The 16,040-nt window shown below is 40.2% G+C and overlaps 1 protein-coding gene across 8 annotated transcripts in view; it reads left to right on the top strand.

Annotated features, from left to right (window-relative positions):
* The window catches only part of TPK1 (thiamin pyrophosphokinase 1), a 379,100-nt gene that overhangs the window by 73,516 nt on the left and 289,544 nt on the right, over positions 1-16,040 (top strand). For all 8 annotated transcript variants that reach the window (XM_069588648.1, XM_069588649.1, XM_069588647.1 and 5 more), the window contains one exon: positions 13,361-13,432. In XM_069588648.1, coding sequence (XP_069444749.1) covers positions 13,361-13,432 — 72 coding nt within the window. The remainder of the gene's footprint in view (positions 1-13,360; positions 13,433-16,040) is intronic.

Raw genomic sequence — 16,040 nt, 5'->3', positions numbered from 1 at the left:
ATAGGGACACAGAATCTGGAAAACAGGCTGGAAGATGGTGTCTTCAAAGCTCCCAATGTGTATGCCTCTCTTCTAGTGTGAGGGCACCAATATCAGAAAAGTATCTCCTTTGAATCTGCTTTTAACTCTGAAGTAAATTACTAGTGAATGCTGATATGGAACTAAAAAGAGGATGCATTCTGGATAGTCTAGGTCCTAATATTTCTCACAGGCAAGGTATCCTCAACTCTAGATATTTTGTATTATCACAAGTCTGATAATCTGTCCACCAAATATCAGCCAGATGGAAAGATAAAGCATAATTTACACGAAATGATACTTTTTGACATCCTTGCCATACATAAAATGTATTCCAAATGTTCGATAGAATGGAAAATGGAAAAAGTCTCCAAAACAGTATGCTCAGGGAAAAGGCTATGATATATACAATAGATTATGAGTATCCATGAACTGCTACTAGGAAAATCCCAACAAATAACCAAACTGCCATTTTTCAATGTCTTGTTAACTGAGAATGAATAGAATATTAAAGAATTTCAGGCTAACTGCATATTAGAAATGCACTTAGAGACTTCCTTGGTAGTCCAGTGGTTAGTTTTATAGTAAGATTACCAAACCTGGATGTACTCATTCCTGCTACAGGGAGCTAATGCTGTTAGGAGGAAATGGATTTAACACATTTAGGACCTATTTACACTTAAAATCTGAAAGCTCAAATGACAGTAACTGGATATAGTCTCAGGTCTATAGGACTCAGTGGGATATTATTAAAACGATCTCTTTCTAACCTAAATAGGGGCTAAATGTAAATACTCATCTAACTTTAGAAGACTTGATCCGTTCTCATAGGAAATATCTCAGAGCCCTTCAATTTTGTGGTTGTGCTTCTGCAGACTGTCTCCGCTTTCTTTTTGTGTGTGAGTGTGTTACAATGGTCAAAATACCATTTTGCTGTTTCAAGGCAAGATGATCGGTTTTGTTGCTGTCTTTTCTAGTGTCCTTACTGGAATATTATGTGTAATATGCATTTAAGAGTAGTATTGTGGGTCCCAGGACTTAGAAAGAGTCATTGTTACTTTATAAGGGTGTTGTTTCATTCTGTGAGGAATTGTATTATGTATTGGAGACACTGGTTCCAGGCAAATTAGGGGGAGTCACTCGATTGTTAGAGTAGCTGACATCAGCTTATTGGGGCCTGCAGTCAGAGTTGGATGACCTACTCAGAAAATACACGTAGAGTGCTTTCTATGAAAATGAGGAGGGAGCAGCAAAGAAATGGAAAGGTGTGGGCTGTCAGATGAGAAAAGCGCCAGTAGAGGGTGTATCCTGAGAAGTCCCTGGTAGCTCAGTTGGTGAAGAATACACCTGCAATGCAGGAAACTCCAGTTTGATCCCTGGGTCGAGAAGATTCCCTGGATAGGGGAATGGCTACTCACTGCAGTATTCTTGCTAGAGAATTCCATGGACAGAGGAACCTGGTGGGCTACAGTCCCTGGGGTTGCAAAGAGTCAGACACGACTGAGCGACTACACCACCACCACCTGAGACAGTGAAGGGAAGAACATGTTTCAGGAACGGTATGAGAAGTGGTCTGTTCTGTTATGCTGCTAAGACATGTTGGACCGTGTGAGACTTGGGGTTTAGCTGTTGAATTTTTACACCAGGAGGTCATCAGTGACCCTGGCGATCGTTCATTTCAGGAGATGCTGGGATCACAATCTCACTGACGTAGGTTTTGCTCGAGAATGAAGCAGAGAAATAGGGTGGAAGCTGAGATATAGGGAAGAGGGACCGTGTAACTTATCATCCAAACGAGGACACTGCCCATGGAAGAGGGCAAAGTTTATTATTATGCTTGAAGTGAAGTCAAGTTGCTCAGTCGTGTCCGACTCTTTGTGACTTAATGGACTGTAGCCTGTCAGGCTCCTCGTCCATGAGATTTTCCAGGCAAGAGTGCTGGAGTGGATTGCCATTTCCTTCTCCAGAGGATCTTCCTGACCCAGGAATGGAACCTGGGTCTCCCGCGTTGCAGCAGATGCTTTCCATCTGAGCCACCAGGGAAGCCTTTATTATTATGCTTATGTATCTAAATTGTATTGAATGGTCACTCTTAGTCTGGGCGGGCAAGAGGGATTTCTCAGGAAGCATCTCTTTGTCTCTGTTTTCTGTCTCTGAAGCAATTTCTTACTTTCTATGACTTACCAATTCTTGGTCTGTTGGTAATCTGAGTACTTTAATAGACTTTGGTATGGAATATTTGCTCAGAGCTTTTTAATAGTTTTGCTTTGTCTACATGCAATTTATTTCCTCGATGAATTGACAGTTTGGATTTCCCTATGCACACTTAAAAAAACCTTGCTCTTATATATAGAAGTTTGTGCAATATAAAAAATGGAATTCAGTGCCCTAGAGTTTCCATTGTTTAACTGAAATACTTTTAGGGATGAGAGATTCATAATAATGGTCTTTGGTCTTCTGACAAAATAACTATTATGTATAATGACTCGTGTGTGTTTTGGCTAATATAGATTTTATCTGAGCTCCAGTATTTCTAAAAAACAGATCCTAAACCCTAGATAACGTGGTAATACATTTCAATAAATCATTTTTCTATTGTAAATTATATTTTATTTCAATGTATTTTCATTTAGAGTAGTGGTGTTCAATCCTTTTTTGATCTTATACCATGTTAGCTAAAGAAAAAAGCAACCAATTTATGTTTATTTATAAAATAATTGCAAATGATTATCATTGTGACATATATACACTTTTTTTCAGACAACAGCAATTAAAAAGTGAGATAAAGATGAAATGGACAGTATTTTAAAATAATGTTGCTATTATGATGGCTTTCTTTTATCATTAGCTTGAGGCACTGGACCAGTGGTTCTCAATTATGATTGCCTACAGGGGCTTCCCTGTAGCTCAGATGGTAAAGAATCTGCCTGCAATGCAGGAGACATGTGTTCAGTCCCTGGGTCTGGAAGATCCTCTGGAGAAGGGAATGGAAATCCTCTCCAGTGTTCTTGCCTGGGGAATCCCATGGATAGAAGAGCCTGACAGGCTACAGTCTGGGGTTGCAAAGAGTCAGACACGACTGAGTAACTAACACCGCAGTACAATATTAGACTCTCTCATAATGCTTTTTCAAAAAGCATGATACTCACGCCTTTCTGCAGATACATTGAGTCTGAAGCTCTAGGAAAGGTGATTGGCTTGTTGTTGTTTGGTCTTTGATTCTGACATACAGGGAAGTTGAGCTCACTGTTGTATATGCTTATGGGTAAATCCTTCGCTTCCTTTCTCCTCCTTCCTTTACTGTTTCCTTCCTCTCTCTCTCTGTTCTCTCCTTTCTCTCTTGACTTACCTCCTTTTTCCTTCCCTCACTAAGTTCTGGCCAGGACTAATTAGACTATATTTGAAGCTTGTTCAGAGAGAATCCCATGGACTGAGGAAGCTTGTGGGCTACAGTCTGTGTGGTCGCAAAGAGTCAGGCCCAACTGAGTGACTAAATAACAAGGTCTACTTCTAGAAGTTGCCAGTTTGGCCAGTTTCTTGAATGATGCTTTCGCAGAATTTATATTATCTTCAATATGTGTTGAAGAATATTTAAAACTACTTAGTTCACTTCAGTTGCTTAGTTGTGTCCGACTCTTTGCGACCCCATGGATTGCAGCATGCCAGGATTCCCTGTCCATCACCACCTCCTAGAGCTTATTCAAATTCAAGTACATCAAGTCGGTGATGCCATCCAGCCATCTCATCCTCTGTCGTCCCCTTCTCCTGCCTTCAATCTCTCCCAGCATCTGAGTCTTCAGATGAGTCAGTTCTTCACATCAGGTGGCCAAAGTATTGGAGTTTCAGCTTCAGCATCAGTCCTTCCAATGAGTATTCAGGACTGATTTCCTTTAGGATGGACTGGTTGGATCTCCTTGCAGTCCAAGGGACTCTCAAGAGTCTTCTCCAACACCACAGCTCAAAAGCATCAATTCTTCAGAGCTCAGCTTTCTTCACAGTCCAACTCTCACATCCATACATGACTACTGGAAAAACCATAGCCTTGACTAGACGGTCCATTGTTGGAAAAGTAATGTCTCTGCTTTTTAAAATGCTAATTAGGTTGGTCATAGCATTTCTTCCAAGGAGCAAGCATCTTTTAATTTCATGGCTGTGGTCACCATCTGCAGTGATTTTGAAGCCCCCCAAAAAATAAAGTCTCTCATTGTTTCCACTGTTTCCCCATCTATTTGCCATGAAGTGATAGGACTAGATGCCATGATCTTAGTTTTTCTGAATGTTGAGTTTTAAGCCAACTTTTTCACTGTCCTCTTTCACTCTCATCAAGGGGCTCTTTAGTTTTTTTCACTTTCTGCCATAAGGGTGGTGTCATCTGCATATCTGAGGTTATTGATATTTCTCCTGGCAGTCTTGATTCCAGCTCATGCTTCATCCAGCCCAGTATTTCTCATGATGTACTCTCTGCATATAAGTTAAATAAGCAGGGTGACAATATAGAGCCTTGCTGTACTCCTTTCCCAATTTGGAACCAGTTTGTTGTTCCATGTGCAGTTCTAACTGTTGCTTGTTGACCTGCATACAGATTTCTTAGGAGACAGGTCAGGTGGTCTTGTATTCCCATCTCTTTCAGATTTTTCCACAGTTTATTGTGATCCACACAGTCAAAGGCTTTGGTGTAGTCAATAAAGCAGAACTAGATGTTTTTCTGTAACTCTCTTCCAAGGCAAGCCATTCAGTATCCCAGTAATCTAAGTCTATGCCCCAACCAGTAATGCTGAAGAGGCTGAAGTTGAATGATTCAATGAAGACCTACAAGATCTTCTAGAACTAACACCTAAAAAAGATGTCCTTTTCATTATCGGGAACTGGAATGCAAAAGTAGGAAGTCAAGAGATACCTGGAGTAACAGGCAAATTTGGCCTTGGAGTACAAAACAAAACAGGTCAAAGGCTAGTAGAGTTTTGTCGAGGTCAAGAGTACGCACTGGTCATAGCAAACACCCTCTTACAACAACACGAGAAGACTCTACACATGGACATCACTAGATTGTCAATACTGAAATCAGATTGTTTATATTCTTTGCAACCAAAGTGGAGCAGCTCTGTACAGTCAGCAAAAACAAGACTGGGAGCTGACTGTGACTCAGATTATGAACTCTTTATTGCCAAATTCAGACTTAAATTAAAGTCGGGAAAACCACTAGACCAACCAGGTATGACCTAAGTCAAATTCCTTACGATTATACAGTGGAAGTGAGAAGTATATTCAAGGGAGTAGATCTGATAGACAGAGTGCCTGAAGAACTAGAGATGGAGGTTTGTGACACTGTACTGGAGGCAGTGATCAAGACCAATTCCCAGGAAAAAGAAGTGCAAAAAGGCAAAATGGTTTTCCCAGGAGGCCGTACAAATAGCTTTGAAAAGAAGAGACGTGAAAGGCAAAGGAGAAAAGGAAAGGTAGACCCATTTGAATGCAACGTTCAGAAGAATAGCAAGGAGAGATAAGAAAGCCTTCCTCAGGGATCAATGCAGAGAAATAGAGGAAAACAACAGAATGGGAAAGACTAGAGATCTCTTCAAGAAAATTAGAGATACCAAGGGAACATTTTGGAAGAAAAGTTATGACCAACCTAGACAGCATATTAAAAAGCAGAGACATTACTTTGCCAACAAAAGTCTATCTAGTCAAAGCTATGAGTTTTCTGTAGTCATGTATTGATGTGATAGTTGGACTATATAAAGAAAGCTGAGTGCTGAAGAATTGATGCTTTTGGACTGTGGTGTTGGAGAAGACTCTTGAGAGTCCCTTGGACTGCAAGGATATCCAACCAGTCCATCCTAAAGGAAATCAGTCCTGAATATTCATTGGAAGGACTGATGTTGAAGCTGAAATTCCAATACTTTGGCCACCTAATGCGAAGAGGTGACCCTTTTAGAAAGTCGCTGATGCTGGGAGGGAATGGGGGCAGGAGGAGAAGGGAACGACAGAGGATGAGATGGTTGGATGGCATCACTGAGTCAATGGACACAAGTTTGAGTAAACTCTGGGAGTTGGTGATGGATGGGGATGCCGCGTGTGCTGTAGTTCATGCGGTCATAAAGAGTTGGATATGACTGAGCAACTGAACTGAAGGGAACATTTCATGCAAAAGTAAAGGACAGAAATGGTATGGACCTAACAGAAGCAGGAGATATTAAGAAGAGGTGGCAAGAATACACAGAAGCACTATACAAAAAAGAGCTTCATGACCCAGATAACCACGATGGTGTGATTACTCATCTAGAGCCAGACATCCTGGAATGCAAAGTCACATCAGCCTTAGGAAGCATCACTATGAACAAAGCTAGTGGAGGTGATGGAATTCCAGTTGAGCTATTTCAAATCCTAAAAGATGGCGCTGTGAAAGTGCTACAGTCAATATGCCAGAAGATTTGGAAAGCTCAGCAGTGGCCACAGGACTGGAAAACGTTAGTTTTCATTCCAATCCCAAAGAAAGGCAATGCCAAAGAATGTTCAAACTAGCACACAGTTGCACTCATCTCACATGCTAGCAAACTAATGCTCAAAATTCTCCAAGCCAGGCTTCAACAGTACGTGAACTGTGAACTTCTAGACGTTCAAGCTGGATTTAGAAAAGGCAGAGGAACCAGAGGTCAAATTGCGAACATCCATTGGATCATTGAAAAAAAAAAATCTGCTCAGCCATTTGGTAAAGATTAGTTTGTGCTGTTGTTCAGTGCCCCTGTCCTGTTGCTCTTTGCGTCCCCGTGGACTGCAGTATGCCAGGCCTCCCTGTCCTTCACTGTCTCCCGGAGCTTGCTCAAACTCATGTCCATTGAGTCAGTGATGCCATCCAACCATCTCGTCCTCTGTCCTCCCCCTCTTCTTCTGTCTTCAGTCTTTCCCAGCATCAGGGTCTTTTCCAGTTCTTCGCATCTGGCCAAAGTATTGGAGTTTCAGCTTCAGCATCAGTCCTTCCAGTGAGTATTCAGGACTGATTTCCTTTAGGATTGTCTAGTTGAATCTCCTTGCAGCCCAAGGGACTCTCAACAGTCTTCTCCAACCCCACAGTTAAAAAGCATCAGTTCTTTGGTGCTCAGCTTTCTTTATGGTCCAACTGTCAAATGCATACATGACTACAGGAAAAACCTCCTAATAAGCTGACTAAATGAGGGAAATGAGGGTGAACTGCTGCTGCCATTGTGTGGGGCTCACGTTTTTTTTCCCTTAGGCGATCTCATGGGTCATTTGTAAGCCGTGACCCCCTACTGTGAGGACAAGTGAGGTTCCAGCGCCAGTGTGCTTAGCAACTAATACTGTGTTAATTTCTTACTAATTAAAAAATGCTAACCCTTTCACCGTTCAGTTGGATGACCGTTTCAGATAGTTGTATCAGAGATATGAATAGGATCTAGCTCTGTATATAATCTGAATAATTTTTATTCTCAGAGATCTGAAATAAAAAATTGCTCGAGATTTGCTATTGTCTTTTTATTTTCTTAATAGAAAATATTGATATAATTATTTTCCAAAGATGAAATAGAACAATCCTTGCCTTTTGATGCAGTGGTTTCCGACTCCCCCCACGCCTGCTTGGATTGGTACGTGAAGTCCAGAAACACTTTTGGGCTCTATTTATATGACAGTTATGTTCTATGTAATAATTGTGGAATGACTGTTTTATGGAATAATTTTCAGTTCTGTTTTTTCCCTAGCCCCAGGGTGTTAAAAAAATTAAGACTTTATTTAAAAAAAAAACAGCTTTATATTTATAGACAAATTGAGAAGATGGTAAAAAATAGTTCCTATGTATCCCATTTTCCCGTTTATCTGCACCTTCCATTAGTATGGAGTGTTTTTTACAATTAGTGAACTCGTATTGATATATTATTACTAGTTCCATAGCCTATTCAGATTTCCTTAGTTTTTACCTAAGGACCCTGTCGTGTCCCAAGGTTTCATTCAACCTACAGTGTTATGTTTAATTGCCGTGTCTCCTTAGGAACCTGTTGGCTGTGGTAGTTTCTCAGATTTTCCTTGTTTTTGTTGACCTCAGCGGTTTTGAGGTGTGTTGAGCAGGCACATTGTAGTATGTGTCTCTGTTGAAATTTTCCTGAGTTATTTTTCTTGATTAGGCCGGGCATATGGAATTTGGAGAAGAAGATAGAGATAGAAAGCTGTTTTCATCATCCTGTTTATGACTGTTGATGCTGACCCTGATCACCTGACTGCTGTGGAGTTGGTCAGGTTTCTCCTCTGTAGCGATTTCCCCCGCTTTCATAGTGCACACTCTTTGGAAGGAAACTTCTCTGTGCAGCCCATCCTATGCAGAGCCCGCAGTTGCGCTTCCACCCTTTAGGATGGAGTATCTCCTTAAGGAAATAGTGATTTCTTGGAATTCTTCTGCTTGGGATATATGTTTTTTTCCTCCTATTTTATTAACTCAGTCATTTTTGTTGTATCAGTATTGAGTCATGAATTTTTATCTCTATACTTGGGGTTGTTAGCCAAAACTATTTTGTTGCTTAAGCTGTTCTAGTTTTGACCTTTGGGCTATTGGGAGCTCTTTGAATTTCCTCTTATACCCCTTCGGCATACTTCCATCAATGTGGCTGTCTTGTTTTTTGGGTTTTGGGGGAGTGCTTTCTTACTTTCTGGCACTATCTGATGGTTCAGGCTTGTCTTATGAATTTCCTTTCTCCCAATCACAAAACATAGAATCAGCCATTTCTTATGAGAAGCTGGTGTTTCTTTGTTGTTTTCATTTTGTTTTGTTTTTAAATAATAAAAGTGAGGAGAGAACTACGTAAGAATGAAAGTGAGTTGGCATGCCCCTCCCACCTTTCTTACCTTCTGAACTTGTTGTTCAACTAGTCCTTAGCCACCAGAGGACCTCTTTGCTTTTTTAGCTCAAGGCTGATGATTTCATCTCATTTTTGATTGTCCTTTTCATTTCATGAACTTGGTTGCTTATGCCCTTAGCCACTCAGTCATGTCCGACTCTTTGCAAGCCCATGGAATGTAGCCCCCAGACTCCTCTGTCCATGGGATTTCCCAGGCAGGAATACTGAAGCAGGTTGCCATTTCCTTCTCCAGGGATCTTCCCGAGCCATGGATTGAACCTGTATCTCCTGTGTCTCCTGCATTGCAGGCAGATTCTTTACCCACCTAGCCATGAACTTGGACATTTGTACTTAATTCAGAGTTTCCAGGCAACTTGGAGTACTTTGGCTTTGAGCCATCCAGGATCAGGGGTTTTCCATCTTCTATAATTGAAATCCCTTTGAGAAAGCAAATCAAGTATTTTGACTTATCCTGGATTTCTCTTTGAGAGAGAATGACTCATTCTTCTCAGAATGAGGGGAATGACATAGTACATTTGATTTTAAAAGTTGTCGTTTTTACAACATAAGGAAGAAATTCTTCCCAGCCTTTCTCTTAAGTCTTTATATACCTCCTAGGGATAGCATCAGTGTGACAACTTGAGATATATTGGGTTGGCCATAAGATGGCACAAAAAAACCTGAACGAACTTTCTGGCTAACCCAGTACTTGATACAAGACTGTTAGTTTCCTTACTGCTATGGTCCTGACTATTTTTCTAAATTCCTACACATATAGAGTCAGAAGTGAAGGTCACGTGGTTCAGTGTCTGAGGCTGACATGGACTTCTCTCTGCATTGAGATTCTCTCATAACCTATTTAGAAATAGTGAGTGGTACTGGGTACTACATGGTCTGCAGCCTAGTAGGGACTAGTAACCATAAGGGTTTTGAGGGTAAAATAAGTGCCGAACTGACTTCATTTAGTTTTAATTGCAGAGGAGTCTAGATTAGAAGCGGAAAGAATATTAGATCCTACTACCTAAGGATCTTTATGCATTGAACCAGATTAACATAACTGTTATGTATAGAAAAAGTTGGAGTAGTTAATTCTTGGATAATATCATTAGCAAACTGTACTATACATTTTCAAACGTCTTGGTTCTTTTCGAAAATGCTTTCACAGATAACGCCTTAATGAGTGTGGGTTTTAGAGGAGCAGCAAGGTGGATAATAATGCTTTTCCCCTTCATCAGATTGTTCTTTGAGCCACAAAAATACTGAGTTCACATATCAAAGAATCAGTGACAGAAAGCAGTTTGCTCCTTCACTTACACATACATGCAATATTGTTGAATGCCTCCTTTAGCAGTGCAGACCTTGCCAAAGATTAAAGGACCATTGGTTTATCCTAACTATTAGCTCCTTGCCATTAACGTCGTATCAAGCATTTACAGGCTATGAATCTCTTATCCCTGTTGAATAAATGAGTGAGTTGAAGTCTTCCTGTGTTTTGATGCTTGCCTATGCTTTGTCTTTTCCAGTTTCTCTCTTGATCATCTTTACCTTAACCCAGTGAAGACCATGATCACCCCATTAATTAAAATTCAGTTTCTCTCTACAGAATAACAACCCCAAGGATTATTGACCTAAAGTAGGAGTTTAGTTTTTTTTCTCGTATAAAAGAAGTCTGGAGTCAGGCATTGAAGTGCTGGCACAGAGGTTTCATGGAGTCATCAGGGACCCAGGCTCTCTCAGCCTGTCATCTTTGTTCTTTGCATCCCAGGTGGCTGCTAGACTGTTATTCATTCATCAGTCTTGCTCCAGATGGCAGAATGGAAGAAGAATAGAAGAAAAAGCCCTCCCCGCTCCACTTTAAGGAGACTCCCTAAAAGTAACATATCAGGCTCCTCTATACATTTTCTTGGCCAGAACTTAGTGCTATGACTACGTTTTGCTGGAGAGAATCTAAGAGATAGTTTTTCATTTGGACAGTAATATGCCCAGCAAAACAAAAAAAGCCAGAAAGTCAAAGCAAAAAACAAAGCCGAAACCACAAAAGCCTCTCAGGATTCTGTTGTTGAATAAGAGGAGGAGGAGTGTTGTGCGGTAATCACTGGTTTTTGCCACTATCGTTCACTCTGCTGCGGCCCAAAGATGCCTCCTGGCTTCCCCTCACCTCTGGACAAGTGATTTTTCCAGTTCTCCAACCAGCCGTCATCACCATCTTGTTTACACCGACTCCTGTTTCAACATCCCAGAATGGGTGGGATAAGTCCTGAATTTGAGACCCATCTGATGTCCCGTGTCTGCTAGCTGACCCCAACTGAATTCCTATTTTTAAACCTGTGGATATTCAGCTCCTGTAGTCCATTTCTTGCAGCGGTTATTTTCGATGTCCATTTGACTTTCATATTTTGTCCTTGTTCTTGTTTGGTTTCTTATGAGGAAATCAGTCCTCCTCTGCCTCTATCTCAATCTCGAGTATCGCTGTGATAGATCATCCTCTGCTTCAGTCTCAATACCTGTTTTTATCAATAGTATGTAAGCCTTTGGGCCAGGCTTGGAGGGGGGCGGGTATGTTAATTCCCAAAGGAGACTGCTTTGTGCTCTATAAATACCTGTTGAATGAATGAATGAACCCTTTCCCTTCTCTCTCTCACTTCCCTCTTCCTAATTAGAATACAATATATTCTATATTTAAAATACTTTCTCCAGACTTTGCTGCCTTTTTCTCCCCCATTTCTCACAGTTCACTTTTTTATTTAAGAAGAGGCATCTCACAGTGTTCTCACTCCTTGCTCTCTTTACTGTCCTCTGAATTTTCAGGCTTTGCTTTGACATCTTCGCCCCCTTGTTAGCCTTTCCTCATCGTCGAGTCTCTTTGATGCTGCATTATTGATGCCACATTCTTGGAAATGCTTAGTTCTTTTACCTCTGTAGCTGTTTCTTCGGTATTTCCCTTGTTGACGTCCTCCTGCTCTGTAACACTGAGCAAAATATGGCGATTTATGTTCGCAGTTAGTTCTTTTCTCTCTCTGCCCTTTCTTCGCAGTATCTCAGCCGCGTGTCTGCACTTTCACCTTCGCCTGTCATCTCTGTATGGCTGATCCTCCAGTATACATAAATTGCTTTTACTATTCATTTCTGCATCACTCTTAAATACTTCCTGGATGCCAGGACTGAAATTTCTCTGTCATTGTAAAGAGCATGTGTAAAATTTGGAATGTTAGGATCCATGTCTCAGGTGCCCATCATTAGGATGTTGCCTCCTAAACTTTCCATGGTAACAGTCCTGCTGGCAAAGGATAGCAGCTTCCTGTGCGTTGTCTTTTCTGTCTGGAATGCCCTTTTCTTTGTTCTGTCCGGCTATCTTTTTAAGGTCAAGTTCAGAGATCTGCATATCACCAGGATTTCTAGGATGACACTGGACCTTACTGACTTTCTAGGCTTTGAACTTCTGCCACATTCATTTATCTGTTACCTGGCGCTCCTCCTATCCTTGTGTTGTGCTGTATGTGGAATAAATCGTCTTTATTATAAATGTCTTATCTTCCAGATACCCTGTAATCTTATTCCTCTTCGTACTCCTGGTGCTCGATATATAATCGGCACTTAATAACATTTGCTGTGGATGATGGCATCCCCTTTTCGTTTCCTTATCTCGTTCTATTTCTAACACTGAGATTGCTTAAAAAAACAATTAATTTTTCTTATCACCAAACAAACATTTCTTTTCCATAAATGAAATGAAGTGCTCAGACTGAGCTGAATGACAGATTTTCAGCCAGCCTCATTTGTGTTCTGCTTGGCACTTTTTACAGTACATTATAAAAGGCTTGAAATGACTGTTGGAGGAGTAACTTTTCTCCATCTTCCTTGGTCTTTTGAGTGTCATCTAAAAAGTGGGAATAAAAGAGTCATGGAAAGAGCTAGTAGGATCTTATGGAAATGAAGTTTTCCATGGGTGAGTTCAAGTGGGGCTGAGGGAGAGCTTGAGAGGGAAAGACAGACTGTGATTAAATGAGGATGAAAATGCATGTAAAGGGACACACCCATTAGACCCAAGCAGCTTGGCAGACATCAAGCTGACACCAAACCAGCCAGGCAGAAGGGTACTTGTAGCAAAGTGGTGTATGTTTCGTAAGGATAAGAATTCACATCGGGGCATTTTTGCTGTGCACCCCTACAAAAAGAAGCACTTGTTGTTCAGTCGCTAAGTTGTGTTCAACTCTTCACAGCTTCATGGTCTGCAGTTGGTTTTATGATGAACTATATTTTAATAATAAATTCCTCAGCAATATAGTGATGTGACGGAATAGTGATGGAATATAGTGATGGAATAAAGTAGATCCAGTTAACCTACCGTGTCGTTTCAAATCCAGGTATAAGAAATCAGCTGTGATTAAAATTTAGCTCTGTGTAGACTTAAAACCTAAACTAATAAGAGTACGATTCCAGACTCAAATTAGGGAACACAAGACTTCACTTGTTTACTTGATTTTGCTTTTTTCCCATAGGGAGTTTGAAATACTGCCTTGTGATTCTGAACCAGCCTTTGGACAAATGTTTTCGTCATCTTTGGCACAAAGGTAACCTTAATTAGCATTTATATTTCTTTGCTTTCTTACTCTCCTTTGGACTAATGTGATGGTTAAGTATCCCAGAAACCAGGTGGACTACTAAAAAGTGGAATTTATAATATGCTGATTTAATTATTGAGTTATCAGAAGACGTTATTATTGCTTCTCTGCTAATCTGTTCATACACGTGGTTTCCAAGGAGTAGACCTCTAAGGACAGAATTATAATATAGCACCACTCTACTGTATATTATAACTATTATGTGGATGTTTATCCTAAGTACTTACAAGTGTTTGTTCAAGTGTAACTATTTTTGGCTCCAGTGACAGCAAAAAACCTCCACAAGCCTCACTCATTCCAGCATTCAGTAACTAGATTGCTTCAGGATGACTGGAAGATAAAAGGAGAAGACATGTTACCAGTATATTAGAATTTCTAGGGGTGCAGAAAAATATAGTTAAAAATGGAATATTTTTTTTACTGAATTAAACTTCTATGAAGTTTCATATAAGAAATAGGCTTTATTAACTCTTTTACATTATTCTTTGATTTTTATAGAATTAACTCAAGAAAGTAGTATTAAATAGCATTTGCCATGTTGATCCTCTGTTCTTTAATGAAGTCTTGTTTTATTTTTCCCTAAGGGATACTTTTGCTATGTTTTCACTGTAAGTTTTGGATCAAATTAGATAAACAGAAATCTTGATTCATGATATATTGTAGCATATTCTTGATTTTCCTTTACCAGCCCACACTAGTGTTCTTATTGTTGAGATTGTGTGTCTTAGAATGCAAATCTGTAAGGCTAATCGGCTCATATCTGGACAAAGGTAGTTGTGATACTAGAGGGAATAAATTATTATATAGATAATTTCGTAGAAAGAATTTTTCATGTTCAGTATGCTCAGGATGAAAACTCTTGGTGTTCCAAATTTAGCCAACTTTAAATTAGCTAACTTAAAATTTCACATTGTAGTTGTACTAACATTGCCCTAAAAGTAATCAGTTACTTAACTGTCAACTTATCTTTCATAGCACTTACTGCTTACTTCCCTGGAATTAGACAGTTATTTGGGCATCTTAACGCCAGAAGGCCTTTTTTGTCACTTTATCTCTGTTGTCTCGTGCTGTGCGTGGCACATAATTGCTTAGTAATTACAGTGATTGAAAGAAAGAATCTAATATGGTTGATATTGCTCATAAAGACCAAAGCAGACTGACGAGGCACATGTTTTTTTACCTGAACTTATTGTATCATGTTTTATAGTATTTTTAGGAGCACATGTAAACCTGTGTTTTACAGCAAACATTAGAAATTGATAAAATATTCATTGATAGGAGCTGTTAGAAACCTTGGATAATGAAAACCACATCCTAAGCCTCATATTTTGGGAGTGGTTAATAGTCCTGTTTTGCACATAGTGTGAAATGCTGTAGATTTTTGAGCTGACTGAAGTTCTTCATTTCATTAGTTTTTCTGCAGTGAATTTGATTTGAAATGTCTCAGGCCTGACGTTCACCAGATAATCAGTTCAGTTCAGTTGCTCAGTCGTGTCTATCTCTTTGCGACCCCATGAACTGCAGCCTGCCAGGCCTCCCTGTCCATCACCAACTCCCAGAGCTTACCCAAACTCATGTCCATTGAGTCGGTGATGCCATCCAACCATCTCATCCTCTGTCATCCCTTTCTCCTCCTGCTCTCAATCTTTCCTAGCATCAGGGTCTTTTCCAATGAGTCAGCTCTTTTCATCAGGTGGCCAAAGTATTAGAGTTTCAGCTTTAACATCAGTCCTTCCAAAGAAATCCCAGGGCTGATCTCCTTCAGAATGGACTGGTTTGATCTCCTTGTAGTCCAAGGGACTCTCAAGAGTCTTCTCCAATACCACGGTTCAAAAGCATCATTCTTCGGCACTCATCTTTCTTCACAGTCCAACTCTCACATCCATACATGACTACTGGAAAAACCATAGCCTTGAGTAGATGGACCTTTGTTGGCAAAGTAATGTCTCTGCTTTTGAATATGCTGTCTAGGTTGGTCATAACTTTCCTTCCAAGGAGTAAGCATCTTTTAATTTCATGGCTGCAGTCACCATCTGCAGTGATTTTGAAGCCCCAAAATATAAAGTCAGCCACTGTTTCCAGTGTTTCCCCATCTATTTGCCATGAAGTGATAGGACCAGATGCCGTGATCTTAGTTTTCTGAATGTTGAGCTTTAAGCTAACTTTTCAACTCTCCTCTTTCACTTTCATCAAGAGGCTCTTTAGTTCCTCTTCACTTTCTGCCATAAGGGTGGTGTCATCTGCATATCTGAGGTTATTGATATTTCTCCTGGCAATCTTGATTCCATGTCCAGTTCTAACTGTTGCTTCCTGACCTGCATACAGATTTCTCAAGAGGCAGGTTAGGTGGTCTGGTATTCCCATCTCTTTCAGAATTTTCCACAGTTTATTGTGATCCACACAATCAAAGGCTTTGGCATAATCAATAAAGCAGAAATAGATGTTTTTCTGGAGCTCTCTTGCTTTTTCGATGATCCAGTGGATGTTGGCAATTTGCTCTTGGTTCCTCTGCCTTTTCTAAAACCAGCTTGACCATCTGGGAGTTCATGGTTCACAT

Source organism: Ovis canadensis, chromosome 4, assembly GCF_042477335.2.
Source record: "Ovis canadensis isolate MfBH-ARS-UI-01 breed Bighorn chromosome 4, ARS-UI_OviCan_v2, whole genome shotgun sequence".
NCBI lineage: Eukaryota > Metazoa > Chordata > Mammalia > Artiodactyla > Bovidae > Ovis > Ovis canadensis.
Note: the sequence above shows the minus strand (reverse complement) of the source record. Positions and strands in the feature narration are given on the sequence as shown.